The sequence below is a fragment of the Harpia harpyja genome, chromosome Z (genome assembly GCF_026419915.1).
Source record: "Harpia harpyja isolate bHarHar1 chromosome Z, bHarHar1 primary haplotype, whole genome shotgun sequence".
NCBI lineage: Eukaryota > Metazoa > Chordata > Aves > Accipitriformes > Accipitridae > Harpia > Harpia harpyja.
In genome coordinates, this window is record NC_068969.1 from 10,509,548 (window position 1) to 10,536,923 (window position 27,376).

Genomic DNA, 27,376 nt, shown 5'->3' on the forward strand with positions numbered 1-27,376 from the left:
GTAACTGAAACACAGTCCATCTCCTACCTGTGCAATTCTCCGTCTTAAACAGCAGCAATGGGCTTTAAACTCAAGGGCAGACAACTATCTCCAAATGTAGATGCCTCAGAAAACAAAACAGCTGGTAGACACTGGGTAGAACTTTTAAACATTTAGTTCACAGAAAACTTTCAGTATTTCAGAAATTAAGGGATCAGCTAAACAGGAGTTCTTAAATTAACAAAGGCATAATGGCAAGAACTCAGCACAGAATGCTTTAGAATCAGCCCAGGATCAAGGCCCAAAGATAAGCTTGGCAGAGGACCCAAATTTTGCATGTGAGGACACGTGAAGAAAGCACAAAGCTTGATTTTATCCCTGGTAGTTCAATATAACTAATGAAAGAAACTCCATTTTTGCTGATTCTTCACCAATCTAGATAAGCAAGACTTCAGCAACTGCATCCTATGAAACCCAGTGAATCTTCATTTCACTGGAGTTTGGAAAGCTATATACCTTAAGCATCAAGAAAACTCTAAACTTAAAGTTATTGCTGCCTTAAAAATATCAAATAAGACTGTTGCTACCTCAATGACATAAAATTTCCCAGCCCACTTGAAATTTCAAAACTGTGCATCTCCTGCTGCAAGGACTCCCTGGACACGTACACACTGGCAATCAACATGATTGAGAACTTGAAGTCAGTAAACTTAGAGGATTAGGTTCCAGACTCATAACCCAAACTACAAAATATAATGCTTCCTTGAGAGCTCTTATATTTGCATGCCAAATCATTCTTCAGACAAGAACAACAGAGAGACTGATCTGCTAATAATGAGAGTCTTCAGTGGTCTCTCTCAAACTACCAGCTAGGTCACTAGCATTTTCTAGTACATATTTGCCTTTAATGTACACTCAGTTAATTGCTTCATCTGGCCATCATATCAAGTTACCTTACTTCAAGGTAAGAAAAGTTAAGTTTCATGAGGTGCTAATCTGCAAGTTATCAAAATACATAACTTCTCACACATAATATGAAAAATTATATTTGCATATGATTCATATATACCAGTTTAGATGTGCATTTGAGCAGCCTTCTTCAAAATCTAGACATACATAGATATCAACTTCCCTTAGCCGAAGTTAGCTAGAAAACAATGCAGAATATTCGACCCCCAAAAATGGAATCCATAATCATCACAAGCGATTGAAACACAGTGCTTTATATGGCAACTAAAAATGAGTGATTTAAAATAGTTTTCCTTCATCTTTCCTGCATTACAAACTGAATTAACTGTTTGGGGCAAGTGAAATTGTCCTCAGAAACTAGTAAATAGGAACTGTTGAGAGATAGATGAGATTTGGGTTTTTTTAAAGCATATGTAGATTCTAATGTAAAGAACAAGTGCAAATAAATACAGGGAAAAGTAAAATCCTGGAATTTTTCTGATCCTTTGTACACACACTGCAAATACACAGCAAAAAGTTTCTTGAGTGCTTACCTTTTAAAATATTTTCTATACATTTGTAAGATAGCGCATTCTTGGTTTTAGAAGACTTATTGATTAGTCATATCAGAAGATGGAATATGTTCCTACTACTATTCCAAACAAACTTTTTTGTTTGTTTAAGACTTAATAATTGTGTGAAAAGCAAAGCTCAGGCAAGTATCCATAATGGACAAAGAGAAACAGCTGAATGTATTACTCAACTGTTTCATTTTAACGTATTAAAAAAAAAAAAAAAAATCAAGTTTTCAGTATAATAAACAGAAGATGAATACATTTTTGTACACACACACAGATAATTACTTCATATACCCTACATCCTTACACCTCACTCTTGATCTGTCCTTACCCTGTTCAATCTTTTGTGACTTGCTTAGGTCTATCGACACCGAGTTGTTATGCAAAATTCTACAGTAGGCAAGAATTTCAAGACAAATTTGAATTTTCGTAGTAAGCTAAGAGCAATTTGAACTTCATTTTTAAAGAAAAACAGGTCCTTAGTGAGCTGGTGCAATCTTTCATCAGTTCAGAAAAGTTTCTGCTGAGCTTGGTGGAAGAAGATAAAAGGTGAAACTGGTATCAGTCAGCAACCAACTCCTTTGACAACAAGAGCCATTGCATCTCTCTGCAGACAGAAAATACTAATTGAAAGAATCTTCAGGAAGCAGACGTTTTAGGCCAAGACTTTAAAAAAAATTACCGAAGTATTTCGCTTTTGGGATACTGTAAATGCTGCTGGCCTGTCTCCCCTGCCTAAAGATGAGCTAAAACCAAATCTTAGCTGCCTTGTTTTCAGACCCTTCCAGCAGAACAGTTTATTTTTCAAAGGAAATCCATATAAATTCTACATATAAGCCTGGAATTTTTTCCAAGGATTCTTTCCTTTCTCTCCATTAACTTGTCATTAGGCTGTCAGTAGATCTAAGTTGTTATTAAACAATCTTTCACCCCATCATAGGAAAACCTAATCCTTTACTATCAGAATTTGGTAATCCCTCACCCATGCTCAAATACCGGGGTGCAAGTTTTTGAAGTGGTGTGGTTTCCATAGGTCTTAAATTGCACCAGATATGAAGTTAGGTAGGCAGGCATTTTTCAATCAGATTTCCTGGTAACATTCAGATTTCCGTATTCCATTTCCTGGAGACCACAACATGCAAACTCTTTAACTTGCTATGCTTCTTTATATTTGCACTTGCACTATTTCTTAGGTCACCTATAACCTTCTGCCCCAGTAGCCATCAGAATTTAAGAAGCCTAAAGACAGATACCACAGACTTCAGCCTAGCGTCAGGCATGAGATTGGCCAACCAAACTTTTTCTCATCAATCTAGTAAACAACGTTTAAAACAGTCTGCCCTCCCTACCTGTATCAAACAACACAGGTTAACAGGATGGTAAAACCTGCTCTCTAACCTCTGAGTAAATAAAACATTGTATTTGTGTTTTTTCCCTGCAGCGTTGTATCAGTCAGCTCCAAGGTACTCTGGACTTTGTTGACAGCAACATCAACAGCATCCACCTGAAAGAAAGTGCAGCTTGAACTCACATATATTGTAAACACGCACATAAGTACCAAGGAAGGAAATCGAAGACATTTTATCTAGACTCCAGGCAGCAAATGCCTCAAAAGACTGAGGTCAAGAAATTATAATTGACAAAATACATAAATATATGAAAGTTGTTCATTCGGTATGTGTGCAGCTATAGCACTGCTGCTGAGTCCAATGCAGTAACAAAACATGAAACAAGATAGCACCACGAACACAGGATCGAATAGTCAGAAACATCCACAAAACTGTAGGTAAAAGGAATTAAATGTTACTATAAGTTTGGTTTATAGGAACAAAGAATGAACACAGGATATTCATGATTTAAATTAAAAAGAAAAAATCTGACAACACTTTGCCTGGGAAACTTTCCCGCCTTAGTATTCTCACTTGTAAAATGCACAAAGCACTGGGGTGGCATAAGGTTGAAGTCTGTCAAATGTTTATAACAAGCATATGATCAGTCTTTATTCAGACAGTATACAGTCAGTTTCCAAGTACATTCTGCTGACTGATCTTGTCAAAATGATAGCAAAGTGCAAGCAAAACTACCTAAGCAGTTTCATTGTTGCTTTCTTCTCTATAGTTCTTAAAAGTAAGGAAATAGAATAAAATAAATAAAATCATTCTTTCAGGGCAGTATCCTATTGCTGCAACTAGAATTTTTAACTGTGCAACAAAGGGGAACATACACATCTGAAGTACTGTGGTAGGAAGACATGTAACATTCCCTTTTTCCCCATCCAGAAGCCTAAGCAAGTTAAATGCAGGTTCACATGCAGCCACCAGGCCTTTCAAAAAAACCTGCAGCGATCTCCCTCTTTTCAGAAACTGTGTTTGTAAGGGGGCTGACTTCAAATTTTCTGTAGCAGTGAACCCATTCTTTGATTTACCTGTTGGAGGAAACCCTCCTCAAGGTTGGCATTTGAGATAATTTAATAGCCAATAGTAAATGTAAAAAAAAAAAAAAAAAGTTACTGAAAAAAATACTGTTACTCAGAAGAAAGATATCAACCTACTTAAATATTCCTTTAAAAAAAAACAACTTCTGAAGCTTTAATCCATTTCAGTAGGTGACAGTAGCATGAGGAAAGCAACTTACTTGAATTAAGCTATGAGGGGGCTCAAGTTCTTGTGCAAATAACAGAGGTTCTGCACTCTTCAACAAAACATTACTACAAAACAATAAAAGGTCGTAAGAATTTAAACAAACAGGAGTATACACAAAAGCTTGCATGACAGTAATCCTCAAGAGATGACATACTGGTTTTGGTCCTGCTTTTGTCTATCCTACAAGATACTTTTAGGGTACCTGCTGACATCACCTCTTGGATTGGCTTTGACTGTATTTTATCTAACTGAAACTCCTGGCATAACGCCTCACAGGCTGGAACACTGGCCTCTACCTAACTGGCATGTGCTAACAAGGGGCCTGGCTGTGTCAACTGGTTCCTAATTCTGTGGTTACAATCAAGTAGAGATTCAGAGGCTTGACCTGGCTCCTTCTAAGAGCTAGGAGAGATGCATACTGGTAGCAATTTCTCTGTAAGACTTCCTGATTTGCCTATCTCCCATAGTAGAAACTGTTGAGTTTGTCATTTCTCACATATACTCCCAGAGATAACTATTTGGCAAACTCTTAAGATGATGCTTCCCAGAATGTGAAAGATTGTCACAAGTTTCTGAAGACATTAAGAGAATAATTTTTCTTACTGCTTATACAACTGTAGTAGCCCAGAAGCATCACACTGAAAAGCACCAGCCACTGCCCAACTGAGTACCCTCAGAAAGTGCTGCGATTCTCCTCTCCCATCTTCTTCTAGTATCCTTCCAGTCAGGGCATGCAATCTAATCTTTTTAGCATTGGTGTAACTGCCCTCATTTTATGACCTTTTCATAAGGCTACTGGTCTGCTTTGGACTGGAAGTGTCTGAGAGGACACAGTAATTGTTCAAACTTAGACTACTTCTTTTGAGGATATTTAAGGTTGTGAACCACTGAAAACTTGAAACAGTGTTAGGAAAAGAAATAAAGCTTTCCAAATTCAGTGGGGAGCCTGCTGGCACATAGATTGAAACTGTTTTCTCATTGTGCATTACGAGTGTTTTAATGATGCTAAATTCAACTCTAATATTTTTAAATGTGCATTTTACAGAGTTTTAGAACATTACCTCAAATCATGTTAGGATCATATTATATACAATGCTTCATACATCTTCCATTAGATTTAATATTCCATTTCAAAACACATAGCAGAACCCAGGAATTACAAAATCTGTCATTGTGAGTGGAACTTAAGAGCTACAACAGATCTGAATTTACTTTAAAAAATTTAATTTAGTATTATTTAAGAAACGTTACAGTATGTTCTTACAAATGTTTAGATTATAAATGCTTTAGAGAAAGAATAGTTTATTATTATGTTTACATGATATTTAGCAAAATGGAGACCTTGTTTTCTAGTTGCTACTGTAATAACAAAATTTGTTTCCAGGCTGCTATAAATAAAAGACACCACTGTATTACTCTTATTATGCATTTGTGTCATATTTTAAAAGATGGCCATAATTTTTAATTGCTGTGTACGTTCTAACCACAGAAATAGCATTAGCTTTCAAGAAAAATCTTGTTCTTATGTTTGGCTTAAAAATAATTAGGACTCATTCTAAGACTGAGATGTCTCAGAGCAAATCTGGCTGTGAAAGCACTTTTACGTTTGGGATGAACAGCAGTCTTCACAGAGAGTACCAAAAAACCGACTCAAAATGCTTCTTTCAATTGAAAAGATCAGGAGGAACTCAAATTTCCTTTTTTTTTTTTCCATCAGCTCTTGAGGACTGTTCATAAGCTTTTTCAGAAGTTCAGAAGTTTTCAGGCTTTACTTCTCTCCTGGTCCTTAAAATATTTTGTTTGGATTTCTGTCACACATACAGCTTGACAACTTAAATCAGAACCTGTGGAACTGGAGATGGAGAGGCAGATGTTTGAATAAAACCTCTAGTAGAACACAGAGGATTTCCCAACTGCTTCTGCAAATAACGCTTTTGCAGCCTTTTCCAACTGTGTAGTCCATTTATTTACTTTTTGTTTAAAACTTACTCCATAGTTTTAAATAGTATTATCTAAGCACTGCCAAACTGGAAACTTTTACAATCAACTTAGACTGACCAGTGAGTTTTCACAGTATGAACACTAGGAAATTAGACAACACACCATCACAACAATTTGGTAAAAAAGGAAAGGGTGATGTTAATAACATATCTTTGTAATAGGTTGTAATAACACCAAAGTTCTACTGCAAGCATCCATGACTAGTAAAAACAAACAAAAAACCAATTAAAGTCCACGCATACAACCATTTATGTCCACTAGCAATTTTAAAATAAAATTGCTAATCTGAAATAGTGTAGCATCAATAAAATACCAATATATAGCTCAAAATTGTTTCTAAAATGTTGGTTTCTCAGACTGAGTGGCATCAAATTCAACCAGACAACAGCATCATCCTGTTAACCATTACAAGTTTCTGAAAAAAAGCCATAGGAAATAGTAATTTCACATCATGTGTTCTCAAAGAGCAGTCACTGGTGGGGTGGGGGGAAACAAATACAAAGAAATGGGCAAAGTTTGGTTTGAGTTAAATTGAACAGGGTCAAGTTCATCTGCTGTTGAACAAAGAAAAGAACAGTAAATGACAGCAGGAGTACAAGGTAACACCCAATCTATGATTAAAGACAGGAAATCTGCTATATAACAGAACATCAAACTTAGCCTAAGAGAATGACAATTGGACCTATCTGCTTTATCACGTTGCTTCTAGCTCAGTATTGTTTGTATGTGCAAAATAGCTGGCATGACGGCTTTATAGCATATACAGAATATTTCTACTATAAATAACAAACCACACCCAGAACAAAAATAAACTTGTTACAAAGCACTTACAAAGATCTATAAAATAAAGCCCTACAACATTAACAGAATGACTGCAGAAAGTATTTTTCAAGAAAATATCTATTCTGTGAAAAGATAACACGAAATTATAAGAAATCCTTCCAAATGGGAGATATCACACTATTTTCATTATCAGAAAACCTCAAAATATTAATTGAATAACTGAGCTTGAATAAACAGAATACCTACCCTTTACAATACAGATAGCGATAGAAGAGTCTTGCAGATGTACAAGCCTATGACAGTCTCTTCATTTCAAGAACGCATTAGCCAAGTGCTCCATAACCATGTGTCAAAATTCTTGCCCCAAGAAACAGATAATCTAAAGTGTATTTTATCTAACTAACATGTCATTAACTTGAAAGTATCCCTGTAAACTAGGTAATTGGACAGGTTTAATGGCTATGTACTTAACTCATAGATTATTTTAGACATAAAAACTGCATATGTTTAATAAAACAGCTACTGAATTGAGTTAATGAAAACATTGCAAACTCCTAAGCATTAGAGCACCGTCTAGATAGCATAAGCAATAACAGCTCATAAAATGTGCACAGGTTTTTCTGAGTCCCAAACTACTAGAAACTTGGTGAAGTCTAAAGGCCAGCCTGCACCATTTTCCTTTATAACTAACTGATTCATAAATAACTCATAGATATCTCTCCAGCAGACGTTCATGATTTTTGCAGTACTACTGTATGTGAAGAACCTTGTAATTTACACCATCCATTGATCCTACAAAAAGATACAGCCATTTATCACAGACCTAAGAACTAATATGTCAACAAACCATGTTTTGCTGGAATTTCAAATAACACATGCTGACATGACATAGCTAACCTAACATCACACATTGTAGATAGAACTTATCATGGTAATTAAATCATGCTAAGTCAGCGCATCAGTTTGGAATAATACATTCCTGAATTCTTCAAAATTGTCTAACTAGTCACACTGAATTGCTTTTTAAATTCAGTGTATACATTAAGAACACAACAATTCTGATGTGTGTTTTGGCACTGCAGATGGAATTGACTGCTATCCAGTTACGCAAATGCCACACAATGAATTTCTGATAGCATCTCTGTTTGTTTGCCAACATAAACCTTGCTGTTCCAAGACAAATTAGTCTTGTGACTAATCAACAACAGTTCCAATGGTTTGTTCAAAAACAAAACCAATAATAAGCTAAACCATTTAAAACTCTGCCCACAGATTAAGCAGGGAGACATCAAAACCAGCACTTCTACAAATAAAAATCAGTGTCCAGGGTGTCTACTTGCTACAGTTTATAAGCTCTAGCCTTCTGAACTACATATTGCGTATCATGGAAGGGAACTCTTAACATTCCTATTGCCCCCAACATTGCTGCTATCAACAGTGAAGTAAAGTTTCCCAGCTTCTGCAATGCTCCAAAGGAAGAACTTCAAGGCTACAGAGAAACTCAGCTTCCACCAAGCCCATTATACAGGCCCTATGTTTACAGCATCCATCTTCTAATGCATTAAAGCAGAAAGACTTATGGAATTGCTTCTTACCACTTCTAATATCAGGTAGCAGAGGCATTCTGGCCCAAGAAAGGTCAATGCTGGACAGAGGCATAACAGCACCTCGACAAGGGCAGAATAAAAGCAAGCCTGAACAAAGACAGTAAAAGAGGAGAAGTGCTGGAGCAATTAAACTCTGAAATGGAAGAGCTTGCAACCCACTGGAGGAAGGAGGAAGAGATCTAAAACGAGCGAGTGGAGCACAGGAAAACATCATCTGTTAGAAAGTAGAAAAAGGAATATGGAATTTGTACTTTTTCTTTTCAAAGAGAAAGGGGGATAAGACTGGTCAGGGATCAAGCATCCACCTAGCATCTCTTTAACCTACTGCAGGAGATTAGAAGAAACAGGACTCTCCACAAAGAAAACAGATGAGCATACAGTACCAGAGCAGGCATGGGAGAGCAGGGATGCAAGCAGGACTCCCCCAGGTGGAGGAGTCTTTCTATGACACATGAAGGAACTCGTTTCTGACGGTTAAGTCATAATAGGTATAATAATTCCATTCACAGCTATGCTGCCAATTATGCAAAGTAAACTCTGCCCCTCTCTCCCCTGGAAGCTATTTCAATCGTGCATACAACATACAAATATATTAAAATAACAAAAAACCACACGTGCTTTTTAATGTATATGATAACTTGTGCTTTAAAATCACATTGATCATACGGTGAGATAATGGTATTTAAGCACATTTAATCTAGAGACATTAGTGCATAATTTTACTTCAACAAGTATGAATACAGGCCTGTCTGATATCACTTCTAATAAGTGTCTGTTACAGGTAACATCATTGCTTATGCAAATGAGTATCTGTGGATACAGACATTAAGTAAAACCAGTCAGAATCCAGGAGAGGTAAAGAGGTGCTTTCTGTGGTAATATGTAATTATGTAATTTATGTAATTAATCATGAAGATAAAGCTAGGAAAGAACTTCTCTCAGCAACTTTTATCTTGTTTAGATTCATGCACCCTGAAGGGAATAACTGCAGTCTGCCAGGCTGCACAAAATAAATACACTGTTTCGTAAATACTGTCTGAAAAGTTTTGTATTCTTACCATTTGGCATGAAAGACACCTTTTTCCCCACAAACACACTTGCAGCAAAACTAGCAAAGAAACCACTTACACATCTAAAATTGACCTTCAGCATTTTTAGCACATCTTTATGTCAGGCTTCTCATAAATTAGACCAGCCTTCCTCACAGGTGACCGCATCTGCAGCTTGGTTGGTTAAATGCTTTTGCAAAACTAAAAAGGAAGCAGAAAAGAAGGAAATAGGAAGAAGCCTAGTTGCAGTAAATTATTTTCAATCTTCAGGCAACTGCATTCCAAACACATGCCTCGAACTATTTCAAGTAGAAAATGTTGGTTTAGATTCCACTATTTTTTTATTTTTAGGACTAAAGTTCTTCAGCCAAATTTGGTGCGGGGGCGAGGGAAGTAGAGAAACCATCATAATGGTTCAGATGTTTGTTTAACATATGCAGGAAATGATGCTAGCTCTTGGTGGAACAGTAGAGAGAAATATCAACGATAAGCAGAGACAAAACCAGCATCCTCTTCAGTTATGCCTACAACCCCAATAGTCTTCCTTAATCAGGTACCCGCTTTTCTTTTAATTGTCTGCCAGTTTCTTCACAGCCATCTGAAGTGTCATCATATCAACAGTGGGACTACTATGTACCACTATTTTTGCAAATGTATCCAAATACATCATTAGAAAAAAAAAATCATTTAAAAACTTCCAGTAACTTGAGCCCACCATTCACATAACTAAGTCTAGAAAATTATCCTGCTGGCAAAAACAGGAAGTGGGTGATTTTAAGGGAGCAGGAGAAGAGACAGATAAGCTGAAAGCTGAAACTCCCCAGGAGAGATTCTTAGTCTTCTTCAATTCAGAACTTTCTTATAAATAACCTGACTACTCTTACTATGGAAAAAAATAGCACACAAGCATGTAACTCAGGACTGCATCATAACTAGCAAACAACCACAGAAGGTTTAATCCTGGCATCTTCCAACTGCGCATGCATGACTGTACAACTGTAATCCTCATTTGATGAGATGCTTTATTAAATAAAACTGTTTCCCAGCCTACGTGGCAACATAGTGCATTATTTCCATAGCCACTAGGAGCAGCATATTGAACTGCTATCTCTTATGTATAAGCACCAAACAGTGGTGCTGAGGAAAGCCTTTTATCGGCATCAAGGTTTTAAGGGAAGGGTGGCATGGAGATGAGAAGAAGAAAAAGAGTGAGAGCTAATGGCAACCGGAAGAGAGGGAAAAAAATAGGATTAATATCAATCTCTGTGCTAAGATCCGTGTTCTTCTTTTCTTTATATATATTATTGACCTGCCTCTGAATTGCCTCATCCCATCAGATATTCATGCCTCTTCTCCTTAACCAAGCCCTGGCCACAAATTGCTCCCCACCTACATGGCATCGTTATCTTCCCAGAGTCAGTATTTGCAAAGGCTGAACTGATTAACCTGTAGTGTTTTACAGAAGACTTCTGCCTCCACTCTATACTTCCATCTCTGCTTTCACACTCACTAGCTTTCATCCATTTCCATAATTTATCCCTTCCCCCCCCCATCTTTCACTGCTCTTTGCTTTTCCCATCCTGACTATCCCTCTTCCCAAGTTGCATCTTCCTCCTCTTTCCTTCTCCAAACCTGTACCAAGTATCTTCCTTTGCTTTATTCCTTTTCTGCTCCGAGTACCACATCCACCACCTAATCTCCTATGTTGTGGGTTTCCCATTACACTATCCCTCCAGTTTGCGATATTCTTGTCTCCACAGGTGGTGTTTCTTCCTCTGAAATTGCAATTCTCACTATAAATACCTTCCCTCTAAAATAGTCTATTTCTGGACACCTGACTATACAATCTCTTCAAAGACCAAATTAACCTGATGCCTCGCGTATATGTAGGAGAAGCATATAGCAGAGAGATTGCACTGCTCAGTAACTTAAAGTCTAAATTTAATCTAAACCAGGATTGAGTGATTTATTAAAAAAAAAAAAATTAAAATCAAAATACTGATGTCAATATCACTGATACCTGAGCACTGCCTAAAGTTCTGGAAGTAACTACTATCATTATCTAAAAATGACCGCATTGGTAGAAACACATAAATGATAGCATCTTGACATGGAAATCCCCATTGAGAGAACTAAATGTGATCTCTAACCATGGGGTTCAAAAGAGCTGCTCAACACGGAAAAAAGCTTCTTCTGATAAAATAAATTTAAGTAAGAAGAGGAAAAGAGAAGTGCAGAGGAGTTTCTTTGGTAAATGTTTAGCATCTGGGCCTTGCTTATCTTACTTTGAGGTTTATGTTGGTGTATGTTCAAGGACACTTTAACATGCCCACTTTATCAGCATGATACAGAGACATTTAAAATCAGTGAACTGACTGCAAAGTGGATAGGTAGATGAACACAACATTGCAATTTGGTGCTTAGCAACTTTCTTCTCTTTTACTTTTTGACTGTTGAAATGATCCTGTATTATAGCCTGTAATATAGAAATAGCATATATGTTTAAAAAAACGTAGCTATGAATAAGTCAGCTCTAGAGTTTTGTTTGTTATACTCAAGCATGGCACTGTTCCACAGTCGACATTAACTTAGTTCTTTTACCCAATAAGGTTTTACTCCTGTTTGAGAAAAAACATAAAAGTTAACCTTTTATCATTCACCAGCTGTATGAAAACCTTTGTGACTTCAAGTCTGCTCATTGGGCTTTTCATAACACAATTTTTCCATCCATCAGAATAAACTTAGCTGTCTTTTCCCGTGCTCAACTGTCTTGGTTTCAGCATCCAAACAGATCAAGCAAACAACTCATACAGTTTCTTCTCTTTATGTAGTAGTTTATTTCACCAATTAACTGCAACTATGCATTCTGTGAAATATTACAGCTATAGAACTTGACATCTCCCTTAGTATCCCATAAGTTTCCTTAAAAATAAGGTGGCAGACAACTCCCACAGATTTTCATTTCTACACATGAAGGAAGCAGTTTGAAGATCCTTTACTCACTGCCTTGTTTTTTTTTCTAATACTACCTATTCCTATCTCCTTTCAGGTTCTTGATTTCTCCTCTTGATTCTGAAGTCTTTTACTCCCTAGTTCTCTGTTCTTCGCCTACTAGCCTACTCCACCTCTGCCATGCAGCTTGGATCATGGACTTCATGCTGCCACACTTACCAACCCTAAGCCCTTGCTTCCAGTGAGCTATTGCTCTTTGAACTTGGGATCATTGTTCTCCAGCTACAACGCATACCTGCAATACTCTTCCTACTACTTTCATACCTACCTTCTTCCTCATTTACTTTGCCAGCACAGTTGAGAACTGGGAAAAATACTAGAGTCAATTTTACTTTTAAACTGACCCTGAAATTTATAATTAATCTACAGGTTAGAGGTTGTCGGTATTTTCCTTACATTCTTGACAATGCTGCTGTGAGGGAACTATTTTCTCGGTAACGCTGATAACTTCATCCCCGCAATTTTGTGGTGCAACACAAGAAATACATGGTGAAAATAAAAAGCTCACGGTAAACAGTAGTGGATGCTCTATTGAAAATATGAAATTAGAATGCAGAAATCAGTATCAGATATTGTGAAAAATATTTTTCATGTTAATGAAGTTTACCATATTATGACCAACACAGACCAGTAAACTTGTCAGTGCCATTTACCCTTTCAGCAAAGCATATAAGTAATGTCTTTCTACATAAATGTTTTGCTGGAAGAACCTCAAACAAAACACATTTATATGCTCTCCTGAATACAAAACTGAACTCTTTAGATTCAGTATAAGTCAGTCCACATTACACATAATGGTAATTTACTGTTTATTATACCAAATGAAGTTTGCAAAACAGAAAAGCCCTTCCTTTAACCAGAAGATGACAGTAACACTGTGACTTAGATACAACATGCAGTGACAACTCCTTCTTCTAGACTGTATCCCAGGCTACAGTACTTACACACATGGCAAACGCACCATTGTCATCTGAACGCTGCCACCATCCCATTAAGTTTTTCAACAAATGGTGTAGAAGGCTTCACAGGTCATAGGGGACAGAGAGGGGACAACATGACACTCTGAAAAAATTAACCTACCTCTGAAACCTGAAGCAAACATGAATAAAAGCTCCTGATACCACCAGCAAATATTAAGGTTCTCAGTTTCACTTGTATTGCTTTTTCATGTACCTTTTCACTCAATTACTGTGGGAACACACATGCTTCCATATTTCCTTGCTCAGCCAACCAGAGAAAAAACCTAGTCCCTTCTGCCTCGTAAGAAATCCATGTAATTTTTCTTATGATTCTCCACCTGTACTTCTGCAAAATGCACATATACAAGCTTTCAGCAAGTAACTTTACAAATATCTATATCAGATTAAAAGAGCACTTAAAAACCAGTACATATCAGTTCAGTTTTGCTGATTTATTTTCAGATATGAAAACACATTTTTTTTTTCTTTTTAAATCACATTGTACATTAACCCACTTACATTAAATTATCTTCCCCATGCTTCATAATAAGTCAGCCAATCACATAAACAAAAGTTGGGTTTTTTTAGAAAGACTTTTAGGAGGTCACAAAATTACAAGTTCCATTCTGTAGTTGTTTTGCTATTTTAGTCCTCACAGATTGTGGTTTAACTATGAAGTTACACTGCAACAGAATGAAGCAGGAGGGAATGTTACAAAGTATGAACAAAACAATACCAAACTTACCCCTCTGAAATTCCACCCCTTGGTTGAAGGAAACAAGGAAAAATTGTTCTGTTGCTGTTGTTTCGGCCTGCAAGATGAGACAAAGAAGAGTGTTTACCTTTTCAGCTGTCATATTTTCTAAATCAATAACAGAGTGACAATAGAGGGAGAAAAGAAAAACACAGGCTTCAAGTACTAAGACACCTTAGATTTCCTTGGCTGCACTTCTGACAGGTTTCTCTCTTCAGTTTAGTTAAATGTTTTAATTCAGATTGAGAGCTAAGGGACATGGCAGCCTTACAAGCCTTCAGAGACGCACTGACTTGATGTCTGACAACAACTTATTACTCCTGCTGATTTTCAACAAGCAGAGACAACCCTGACCTGAACAGTGTGGGTCTATGAAGCTGCAATTATGTCATGTGATGCAAGATGGTGCAGTCTGCTGGCTGTACTACATGGGGACACTAAAGAGCCTTTAATCCTAACACTGAAGCTACACGAAGCACCAGTAAAGCAAGCTGGCCATACCTTTGTGTGACACTAAAAACTAGAAGCTGACTTCTGTTTTTACTCCTTCCAAAAAACCTTTCTCCTACCCTATAATTATCGCTGTACAATTATTTCTGAAAAGTAACCATAACATTCTCCACTTTGCTCTTAATGAGTGCTTTTCACCAGTAAGATCTTAAATTCACAAAGGTAGGCAAACATTGCTGATATTTTACACATAAAGTCAGATTAAAGCTTGACTGACCTGTTGAAGTTGACCAAACCAACAAATAGTTTGGCAGCAGGACCTAAGTGCTGAGCACACTACAACTCCAACCATGCAATTATACAGATTACAGAAGTGATCACAAACAATAACAGGAATACAAGAACTTGGTTAAAGAATAGCAAATTAAATGGCTGTCTACCAAACCTCACCATTCAACAGTAACAGGACAGATGTTTTGCAGTTAAAGCACTGGACTAACACATGAAAGATCTGGGATTCATTTCTGCTGCTTATAGCTCCTGGAGGACTCCAGCACACCATGCCTCAGTTTCTGTTCTGTAGAGTCAGGACAGCAATAGTTCTGTCTTTTTTCTGCCTTCTCTATTTTGTTGTATAGACATTTTTCTTATTATGTGTTTTAATGCACATCACAGAGCCGTGATCACAGTAGACATTTTTAGATGCCAACATAATGTAAATAATAAACTATAATCATGACAACTGAGTAATTTTTGTAACATCAAAGGTTGAGATGTAAATCTCAGTTTTTCACTCTACCCGTCAGCCAACCAGAAAGACTATCAATATTTGAAGCACACTGATAAAGTCATTAAGAAGCACAAGGCAGCATACATGACAGACGTTAGCGTTAAAGACTCTCCCACTAATAAATCCTCCTACTACAGCTTTCTGAGTTAAATATAATGAAACTGAATTTCTAACCCAAAAGCCTCACTGGAACTGTATTATGAAAAGAGAAAAATGTGATTAACAAGAGCAAGTTACACAACTATCAATTGTCCTGACAGTGTTTTGCACCCTTTTTATTCACAAATAATCTCACACTAGAACCAGTCAGATTTTTTCAAAAAGTACTGTGAGCTTTCTATAAAGTTGTGCTCCTTAGTCACTTTTCAAAAAAATCTCATGTTTAAACTTACATTTCTGCATTTTTTTCTGATATTTTAATGCTGTTCGTGCATTTATTTTCCCAGTTTATCAAGAATTGCAGTAGTTCTATTTTAATTAAGCTGAATATAGGGGAAACAAAAGACATGTCAACTTCAACAAAGCAGGATTTATAATAGTTTAGACATCAGTTACAAGGCAATGAAAACTTCCATTAAAAATTATCTTTCCCCACAATCATTTTGTAACAAGAACTAAAAACTTTGTAATAAGTAAGCTTATGGTATCATTCATGTACACTAAACCGAAGGCCATCCACTAGAAGACTGATGACTAATCATTTGTTATCAATCTGTAACTTTCCCATCCACTGAAAGCATCCCAGACTACACAACAGCCAGTCTTTACAGAGAGCAGACAATATTAAATCTACATTTTGCCAGTTTTCACAATAGGTATCTTCATTCCTTACCTTATCAGTCAAGCTCCTTACTTCATTTTGGTGAGAATTAATCCCTCTATTATTCACAATGGTATGCTAACTCCTTTCTTTTTAATACTATTGTAGAGTTATTTAAGAGCCTCAAATGCAGCAGCCTAACGAAACAAGCCAGTTTTACCAAAAGGAGTTAATTAAAAAGGTAGTGAAACGTATCGAAGCCACTGTATGTTCCTCCATGACTTACTGGCCTGATCTGATACCTACAGGGTGTAACAAAATCCTTCGCAAATTGTTTTTTCACCCAATGTGTGCAGCATTCTCTTAATGAGCAGAAATCGGGCTGAAGCATTATACTCATTTACCACCCTATGGGTTACCTTAAGTTAATTTCTTCAAAACCTTTCACTTTTACCCATCTGGCCTGTCTATTACTTCCCTATTTTCTATTCTATCAGGGGTATTCAAAGTTTAAGTCTGGAACACAGTGAATACATCAAGTCTAATTTCCCATTACAAGCAACCATTTCATATAGCCCATCTCAAACTTAACCAAGATATTAAAACTGCAAAAGTACTGATCTACTCTCTTACTGAAAGACTATTTTAGAAATCTCACTGCTCCCATAACTAGAAACGATCGAGGCTAAACATAAATTGTTTATGACCACCATTCTGATCCAGCATTTTTCAGCTGAACATACCCCTAAATCAAAATTAAGTAAAATACAAGTTCTGTTCTCAACTGCACCTCAAGTAACAAAATAAAGTTCTACCAAAAACGAGACCTCATTTACAGTTTTCAGTTTTGTCCTTCACTATCTTAAAGTTATTTTGATCTCTTGGTCTTCCCAACTGTCAACATCAGTGAGAACTGTACTGAAAAAGAATTAAAGTATTGCAGATTTTTTTCAAATATGTTTTAAATTAATGTCTTGCTCTTTTTTCTATAGGGCACTACTACTGTTACTTCTGAACATTCTGTTTACTGGTTAAACCTTTTCTGAATTGCAGCAGTATATAAGCTAATTAAAAAACAGCCTGTCTATTATAAAACTATTAAAATACTAAATTGCTATTTGATATTTTAAATACAAAAACATAAAGCTTACAAAACTGTCAAGGAATTCTATTTTTTAAATAAGCAATAAAAGTTACACTTTAATAGAAAGGATACTGTATCAATAGGTGTATTAGACCCACTTGGTTTGAAAATAAAATAATTTACCAGATAACTAATAAAAGTTATCACTGGCATAAAACATTAGCTTAAAGATGGAAAGAGAAGACAAATTAATAGGCATTAACAGTGATAAGCAGATCTGACTTTTAGAGGCACAGTAGTCTAAAATTAATTACTCAGATACTATAGTAAGGTTTTTTCAGATGTCAAGAACAAGCCAGGGATGGTTCCTATAACTGTGTGCACTGTGACTAACACTCTTAAAATACATCAAATAGACGATCACAGATTAGGTCATGGCTGAGAAAAAGAAGTACATAATGTGTGAGGGAAAGAGAGGAGTTCCTCCCTACAATTACTTGCAGCAGTGATCTCAGAGTTGTAACTTACAATACTTGACCATTTGTAGAGATGGATCTTTTTTCTTTTAGCTAAAAGTCACCAAAACATTTTCTCCCCAGTACTGCAGTTTTAAGAATGAAAGACTAGAAGGTAGGACTATATAGGAACTCTTCAGACGCAAACCTGTCAGCTGGGCTTGGTTTGGAGATCGCTATGCCAAGTTTACCACAGAAATAAAAGCCTGAAACCAAGTCCATCCAGTTCGAGAAAAGTGCAAGCAGAGGCCTGCCACTTGGAAGGGCAGCCAGTGAAGATACTCAACCCTCAGCCATGTCTATCTGATTGAGTGTCAAATTCTACCTCCTCCTTTTTATTAGGAGTTTTAATTGTTCATCTTCCATTTAATCTTTAAGCTCCAGCCCTGGCAAAATAAGCCTTGGAAATGGCATCTTCACATCTTAGTAACTCAGATGTATTTTGGATCCCTTGACACATTTACCAGGGAATGACTGAACTATACTGACTTGCTTGCCTGCTGTTTTCCTAGTGATCCTGCTGTTCAATAAGGATAATTTGGAATTTTACTGAACAAACCATTTATTACTGCAGGAACTTTTGACACTGGTAATACCCTCTGAGCTGTGGCTCTATCTTTAACCAAAGTGCTTTTACCACTATTTTGTAGCCTGGAGAGTGAGTGTCCACTGAATTAAAGATATAGTGAATTATCAGCTTAAGATTTGTAAGGTCCCAGATTCTGTGATTCATGAGAATCACTTAAAGTCCTAGAACTTCTAGTACCCATGAGTTAATTTATATAATTTTTTAGGTTAATTACAATAAATCAACTCCCTATGTTTCTTGTAGTACACAAGGCTGTACTACACACTGCCCAACATGAAGCAAAGCTTTACAAAAGAAAACCACTTGTAGAGGTTGTGAGGGGGGAAAAAAGGAGAAAAAAAAAGGGGGGGGGGGGGAGAAAGAACAAGATAAACCATGAAATAAAAAGCTATCACAGATAGAGAAATGTTGTTTTCTTTCTCACAGCTAAGTATGTACTACAGAAGTTTGTATACAATAAAGACAAGACATTGCCATAAACTCTAATAAAGTACTGAAGTGGATTAAGGATAAACATCAGTTGGTTTTCACTGTGGAACACTGAATTAAAAATAAAGATGCATCTCCGTCAAGACTGAAGTAGGTATTATTTGTCTTATAGTATGTTTATGTTTTCCCATCTGCTGCTTGCATTCAGGAAAAAAAATAATCCAGTATTTCATATTAAACCAGCACCATCATAAAGGCTTATCTGGAAACAAAACATTGATCTTTCTTAAAACAGTTTTGCAAAAATGATCCCTATATTTTACATTTGTTGAGTTTAATAAGTACATACCTAGCACATTCCAATTCTGCCTCAGAACTTTAATTAAAACTTGAATTTTTTTTCTTCTCACCTGTCACCAAGTAGCAATAACATTTACAGATCAGTGAAACTGTAGAGCTTTTGCAAGACTGAACATGACCCATAACTATTCTTTCTGCATAAAACTCAGGACAGAACCCAGCTTTGTTCCCCAGAATTTTGTTGACAACGCTAAGAAAAAGAATTACAAGTCATAAAATAATGCTTTTCTCTTTATGATGTGCGGGGGTTTTGTTTAGGTTCCCTCACACATGTACTATGAATAGATATAATAAAAATATCTGTTGGGCAAAGATATCCGTATTGAAATCTTTATTTAGACACAATTTTTAGACACCAAATTAACATGCCGCCCAGAATAAATCAGTGGAGGGTTTTTGTGCAACCTTTACTGTGCTGTAGGTTAGTTATATAATGACAATCGATAAGTAAAAGTATATAAAGCAATCTAAAGATTACAACATGCACTGAATGTTTTAAAGTTTCTAATACGTTTAATTAAAAAAAAGTGTTATCCATCTTGAAGCATGATGATGAGATAAATGAACAATTTATGGCGGTTTATATTAAGCTTACATAACTTCTACATCTTCATTTGATCCTGCAGTCTTTCTGCACAAAGAATCACTGACTACAACAGTATTTTTTTAGATATGAATATCCAAGCTGTGTGTGTTCTGTTTAAAATACTCAGCTGCTACATCTGTTTGAAGATAAAAGTGTATTTCACAAATCCACATGAATACTCACTCAGATAATAAAAGGAAAGCTCAAACCACTTAGAGACAAGCTGTGCTATGTAAAAATTCTTTTCAATCTGCAAAAATAAAAGGTTGTTACTACAGCTGTGAATATTTTACGAAGATACTGTTAAATAATAAATAGTACTTACTGTTCAGAACTGTTCTTTGTAATGTCATCTGCTCAGCCTATCAAAAGGGTACACTAATACACTGTTCATAAAAGCACATTTATTTTAACACACTGGGATATTTGTGATACTAAATTACACACACACAAAAAATTTCGAAGTGGCTTACCTGGTGAAGCCTGAGAGATATGCAAGAGCATTTTAGCTTTGAGCAATAGTTTTGAACAATACCGATTCTCTTGGATGTTTTAAGTTACAGAGAATAATAAATTAATGTAGCTGTGGTACTGATTTTAAAAGCAGAAAAAACCCATGGTTTGACCTACTTAAAAAACACTGACTCCTCCATTTGAAACTCAAATACTATTTCTCTTCTACACCAGGCCTGTGCATTTTGGCGCTAAAAGGAGATTGTGGAAAATTTCATTTATTTTCCAGAAGGAAAAAACCAAATCTAATACAGTAGAACTTGAGTCAGAAAATTTTTAAGTTCATATAGAGAGTTTACTTGAGAGGCTTTTCTTCCTAAAGACAAAGCATCTTATAAAGATTGTGTGTATGTTTGATTTACAAAGGTCCAACCTGCAGACATGAGCTCTTCAAGCTCCCATAGTGTCTACTGATAAATAATTTTGGGTGGGGGGAAGAATGCCACTTAGATGAGCAGGATTGAACACTTACTACCTTGAGAGAAACAAAAATGTCCAGCAAGGAAAAAAAACAGATGACTGATTTTTACTAGCTGGGCTGACTTCCTGAATATTAACATAATCTTTTATTGCCCTACTATCATGAACTATGTGTCATAAACATATCAAGAAAGAAAAAGAGCCCTTGTGAATCTGGATATACACAGATGAAAGCCTGCATCACTGAAGCAGGTACACGTACCAGTGAGCTGTCCCACACCTACTCTTTTCCCATGCTTTCTTCAGAACATGTTTATTTATACTATGAATCAATGCATAGCACCATAAAATATCCCATCACTAATAAACCCCAAAAAGCTACAAAACACATTTTTTCATTTCTGTATTTGATTAATTTCATGTAAAAATTTAGTATTAATTTTATTGAAGAGGGAAAAAAATCTGAAGACCAAATAATGTTCTACATTTTGATCTAAAAATCAGATATTGCTAATGATGTAACATTTCATCTTCTGAAGAGATATAGGCTTGATTTAAAGCTTGAAACAATCTATTTCTTCATCTGTAACTACTGCAGGTTAATGCAATAAATTATGTCTGATATACACCACTATAAAAGCATCCCCCTTGACATACATGAACTCTGTTCACAACTGAAACAGAAAGCCCTGGCTACTCACTAGCCAACAGGAGGATGCAGGCTTTTCTGCCGTTTGACAAAGGTATAACTTCATTAATGCTGGGGAGGATGAGAAGAGTCCTGTATTATGTTTCTGTAACAAAATATCACTGTTTCATTAATATTGTAAAAGCTAAGATTAGAAAGATTATTCACTGGCTCACTTGGAATCCGCAGCCTAAAATTATTCCTGTAGCACTTCAATAATACTAGGAAGAAGAAATGACAGTAACATGTTTGTTAATTTTTAGTCATTACCTCATCCCACTGAATTCTTTACAAAGAGAGCAACTCCTCATTAAAAAGAAATGTTTGCTCATCTCCATCCTACAGCCAGCCAGCCAGATAAGATCCTCTGGTCCATGGGAAAAAAAAAATGTGATGGTAATGCTTAAATGGCCCCCATCATGAGAGCATCAGAAATAGCATGCTTCCAGGCAAAAACCTCACAATATTCATGCTCAATCCACTTAGTTTAGCAAGACTGGATACTTACTGGTTAGATAGAACCAAAAATGTTCACCCAGAGAAAGCAGACAAGAGATTTCTTAGCAGTTGGTGAAATCCAACCAAACAGCATTTTCAGTTAGCCTACAGAGAAGCTACTAACACCCTCAAAATGATCATTCAAGTGCCATCACATCATGTTCTTGATAAAGGAAATGTGTGTTTTCTGAAAATCCTTTTTGTTTGGATTCATATCTAGCCCTCTTCTGGAAGGTAAACATGAATTCCTGCGAAGCTGTCTTTTACTAACAGGCATTTAGAAAGATCAGAAGGACTGAATAAAGAGAGCAACCCTATTTAAAAGAAGTAACATTTGGGGGCAAGTCAATCCAATACAAGATTTTAAAACTCCTGTACTGCTATTTCCTTATCCCTTCATTTGCAACTTTATCTTTTTCTGCAGTATAGCTCGTATTTCAACTGAAAAGGCCAAAAATGTAGGTTTGTAACAAAAATGTCAAACAAGATCGTTATGTCATTAGGCCTATAGCAAATTTAGAGACTTCTCTGTGTTGAAAAGTGAAAAACTGCACACCTTTTAAAGAGTGCTGTGTGATACTTTTCACACCTCGCTTCCAAGGATATGGCATTAAGCCAGTCAGTCAAAGAAGCAAACCTGCTTTTATTAAATGCGATCAGTTACTGAGGATTGTAACTTTCAGAATACTGTTTCATTGAGAAAGATTATTCTTGCATGAAGGAGTATTTTACATTGAGTGACAAGAACCACTCCTGTAATTTCTATGCAGACAGACCAGAATGTCTTGTCTTGAGATTATAACAGACCTGTCAAGACCAGAGCTAATAAACTAAACTTCTCCAAGTGTATGCAATCATGCCCATAACTTAACTTCAGTGTGCAGTAATCACTAACACCCCCCCACCCCCCCAAGTCAAATTATACCACATAATTTCATGTCTACACTAGTTCTGCCCTCTGCTATGCCTAACGGATTGCAGGCTGTCATGGCAAATTCCATTTAGCTACTTTGTCATATACAGTTCCATAACTTGGACATAAAAATCTCACCAAAGCTTAAATTCCACAGCATACTGGGACTCTGTTCAGGACACAAACAAGTATTTTACTATGGCATAACTAACACATGGGCAACAGAACTTCTCCTACACTTTAAGCATTGTCAGTTTCATAAAGAACAGAGTATTAAGAAGTGGAAAAACCTCAGGAATCCATAAACTTATTGATAACAAAACCTTTCATAGGAATGAGTTTCAATATTTATAACAAGTCTGAGGGAAAAGCTTCAACTTTTTCAAACAACCTTTCCCTGTTTCTAGAGCTTTTTATTTAGAAATTTAAAGTACCGTGACTCGGGATTCCCCCCCCCCCGCTTTAGGTGCTGTTTTAAAGATAAGCACACAATGAAACACCCGTTTTTTCTTTTAGGGGAATATAAAACCTGGGAGAGAACACTTCCAGTTCGTTAGATTACTAAGATCAATAGGTACAATAAACACAACTATGCTTATTTAAGATACTCACAGCTGAAACATCTGCAGACAAGCAAACATTTTCAGTAGTTATGTACCCAATACAACCAGTTTTCTTTAATAAGCTGCCAGTATATGTAATGTTTATTTAACTCAGTTATGTGCACCAAAATTAACTACAAGAGACCCTGAATCAAAGTTTAAAGCAATATGTGATATTACATAAAAGTCATAAAGATCAAACTATGCACCTTCTAGATTTATGAACACTTTTTCACTTGTAAGAATTTCACTTGCATTTCAATCTGCTTGCATTATTAGCAGATTGTACACTGCAGGAACCCTAATAAAACAAATAGTGATTTAATCTCCATTTCATCTTCATTTCCATCTGCACAGTAATTCCTATTAAGCTGCATAACTAGCTGTAAGAGCAACCATCAGCCCCCTGGGCTCAGAAAACTTTTTTCTCCTCATATTTAACAAAGTGATCTTCACAATTTCCTTATTCAGCTATAACAGATTTTTTTTTTTAGATCTTAAAAGAATTAGCAGTGTCCTTTTACTATTGATTACTTTAGTTTCCCTTGTTTGATATAACTCAATAGGATTTTTTATTGTGGCCATAAATCCCCTGAGCTCCATAAGCATTTTATCTTACTCCATGACAGTAAAGCTACCAAATCAAGCCCTAAAATGCTTTCAAGTTTAAAAGTTTATTCATATCATAAACACCAGACTGGTTTCTCCTTTGTTCTGAATGCAAGTGAAATAAATACAAACAATGCAACTATATGCACAAAGGCCAGTTTACACTTACAAGGAGAGCTAGATTTAACAACAAACAGTTTCAATAAATATTGCATCCTCTGACATCAGGATATTCCATTTAATACAAACACTGACAAATTTATTTCTGCAAAAATCATAAGAGTTTTTGAAGGCAATTTATAAATAGACACTGAAGTCAACAAATACTGACCTCTACCATGTGACTTTTGTGATCTTGATCTTCATTGCACAGTAAGGTCAGAAGGCTATCAAGATAGTTTTATCTTCAAGAATTATGTAAACCCATTTACATAACAAATAATACTGTTAATAAAAGCTAAGTTATAATTTCTGAGCAGAAGATTTTGTACTACATATTTGGCATTGGAAGTTTCTTTACAACGTGAAACATTTGAAGCCGGTGCCAAATTTTACACCTAATGTTTCTAACACTCTTCATTGGTCTGAGGGATGATACTTCAGCAATGTATTCAAAGGGCGTATGTACTCTGAAACCAGACACTCCTTTCATAATACCTGGATTTTTATGTAGTAGACTGACTTCCTACTAAGTAAGCAAAACCCCACACTTTCATATTTCCATCATTTCTGAAGGGATATTTAACATGAGATGCAAAAGCAAAATGTTTTCAGTTGTTAGTTATTATTCACAGCTGGGTTCCTGTGGGAACATTTTCTGCATCAGTGTTGCCATAGTAGTTACTATAGAAACCCATGAATGCAATGGAGTAAAACCTGTTGAAACTATCATTCCATTAAAGCTCCATTCAAATTATCCACTCAGGACAGAAAATGTTCACTTATCTCTACTTCTGCCAGCAACAAGTTATGTTTTCTAGTCTCTTCAATATAAATACTTTAACTACAGTACAGTAATTTGAGCCCAAGACCATTTTACAAGAGCATACAGAAACCACTGATAAAATAATTTTGTTACAAGTACAGAATCCTATAATTAAAAAATAACATTATACCAGTGAGGAGACTGAAAGTGTATATTTTCTGTTTTGTCCCAGGTCAAAGTACATTCGTTAAAAAGTGCATTTATGGGTAGGAGAGATTTGGAGCCAGTTTTTTCAGAAATACACATATATATATATGTGAATATATATGTAAAAAAAAAAAAAAGTATTTACATGGATAAATACATACCCCCCTGCTTTGTTTTTCCTTCTGAATTAATGCAATTCCTGCAAAAAACAGGAATTGCCATGTTATGTGAGACCAGTGGATCAGACAGGAAATGGGATTTTGCTGTAAAGTAGACCAGTGATGGGGTTGATCCACCAATAGAGGAAATTTTCACATCTCTCTCAAGATAAGATTGTCTGTCCATGCCTAGAAGCAGGAAGGTGCATATCCTTCTTATTTTACTTATTTATGAGATCTGTTATCAACTACCTTAATTAATACAAGTATTTAGTTGCTTTCCTTCTGCAATCACTCACTGAAGTACAATATCAGAGCAGCAAATGCAATAATTAACTACGCTACACTGTTTGCCTCATAGCGTGCATTCACATTATCTGCTTCAAATGTATTGGTGTATGTTGTTATAGGAAGAAGACAAAGCCAAACAAAAATTTCAGGCCCATGACTCCAGATTACCTGCTTTAAGATGCCTCCCAAAACAAATGCAATGAAAGCACATAAAGGTCAAAAAGTAGCCACGTATGAAAGGTGCAAGCAGAAAAATCTTGTGAGAAACATCACCTGTACACACCATCAAGGGAAAATTACTGCTAGTAAGTATCCAATGCTTCTTTACATTATTTTTAAGATTATTTTTGCTGTAGGGAAAAAAAATAGAGCCCAAATAATTATTTTAATATATTATCAATATTGCTAAGATCACACTGCTGTACCTTGCTCTTCCAAAAAACGTGAACAAAAATCCATTTGCTTCTGCTATGTGTTTGTGCCATACATACAAAAACTTTCCTATTCAAGCACATTTAAAAAGAAAAAAAAAGCTAATACAGAACTGACATTACCTACTGAAAAGATTGTCACAAGGTCCTATGAAATAAACACAGCTGTATATGAAACTTTAAGGTTTTTCCACAGTTATTTATGAAACCACGAAGAATTATGTAGTTTGCTCCAGTAACCCATATCAGAAAAATCTTTAACATAAGTTTGCCAGAGATTATTTGCTTTCAAAGAAATAAACATTTTGGGGCTATTTGCCCTTGCACATATTGACATATTCTCATCACGTAAGCTAGTACAGTATAATTTTTTTTCTCCAAGAAAATACTCTGTGATTTTTAACAACTTTGTAATACATGGTACAAGATTCACTCTGACATGCAGAAACTACTAGTTTTAGACTCATTAGTTATTGGGTTTTGTTACACTGCTGAATGTTAGCAGTTGCACAATTGCACACTGTTTCATTCTGTATTTTCACCAGGTTTTTGTTTTTTTCAAGTCATTCACCACTATTATGTTTCCTCTGAAACTTTTTTTAATACCATTCCTTTAAATTAGGGCACGTTTATCTTTGCTCTTGCTAACAGCTAATGTATTTGGGTTTCAAAGAGGTATATTAATTAGGTTTAGGAATTAGACATACACTGCAGTATTTCATTATAAAAACTGAAAAGCTTGCTAATTACAATTACAAAAAACAAAAGAACAGGCATTTTCAGTCCGAATACAGAAAGCACCAGAATACAAGGACAGTATTCCTACTTATTACAGCAGGTGAAGTAAGAGAGTCACAAACCACAAGGGAAGAAATCAAACAAATGTTGATTTGATCAATGATGATGCAAAATTATTTACCATTTCCTTTATGGTCATTGATACCAGCATTGCTGTTGGTAGCCATCAGAGTGACAGGAACATACGGTAAATAGTCCTACTTCTTTTGAGTATGTGAAATATGTTCCTGAAGCCAAGCTGTTGGATTTTTCCAATCACTTATACAATACCTCTTGATTAATAAAATAGCATCTTGCTTTTGGTACACAGCACTTTCCACTTCCAAATGCATCAAAAATGCTGTTCTATGATTCTGTGAAAAACTGATATGAAAAGAGTTCATTTCATCCAATACTCTCCCTACCTCCAACTAAAGTGGGGTCTTTCCCATTAAACACGTTAACGATT

General features: G+C 35.9%; 1 protein-coding gene across 1 annotated transcript in view; it reads right to left on the reverse strand.

Moving 5' to 3' along the window:
* Positions 1-27,376, reverse strand: part of ARHGEF3 (Rho guanine nucleotide exchange factor 3) — a 140,769-nt gene that overhangs the window by 80,379 nt on the left and 33,014 nt on the right. The window contains exon 3 of the mRNA XM_052777527.1: positions 14,304-14,370. Coding sequence (XP_052633487.1) covers positions 14,304-14,370 — 67 coding nt within the window. The remainder of the gene's footprint in view (positions 1-14,303; positions 14,371-27,376) is intronic.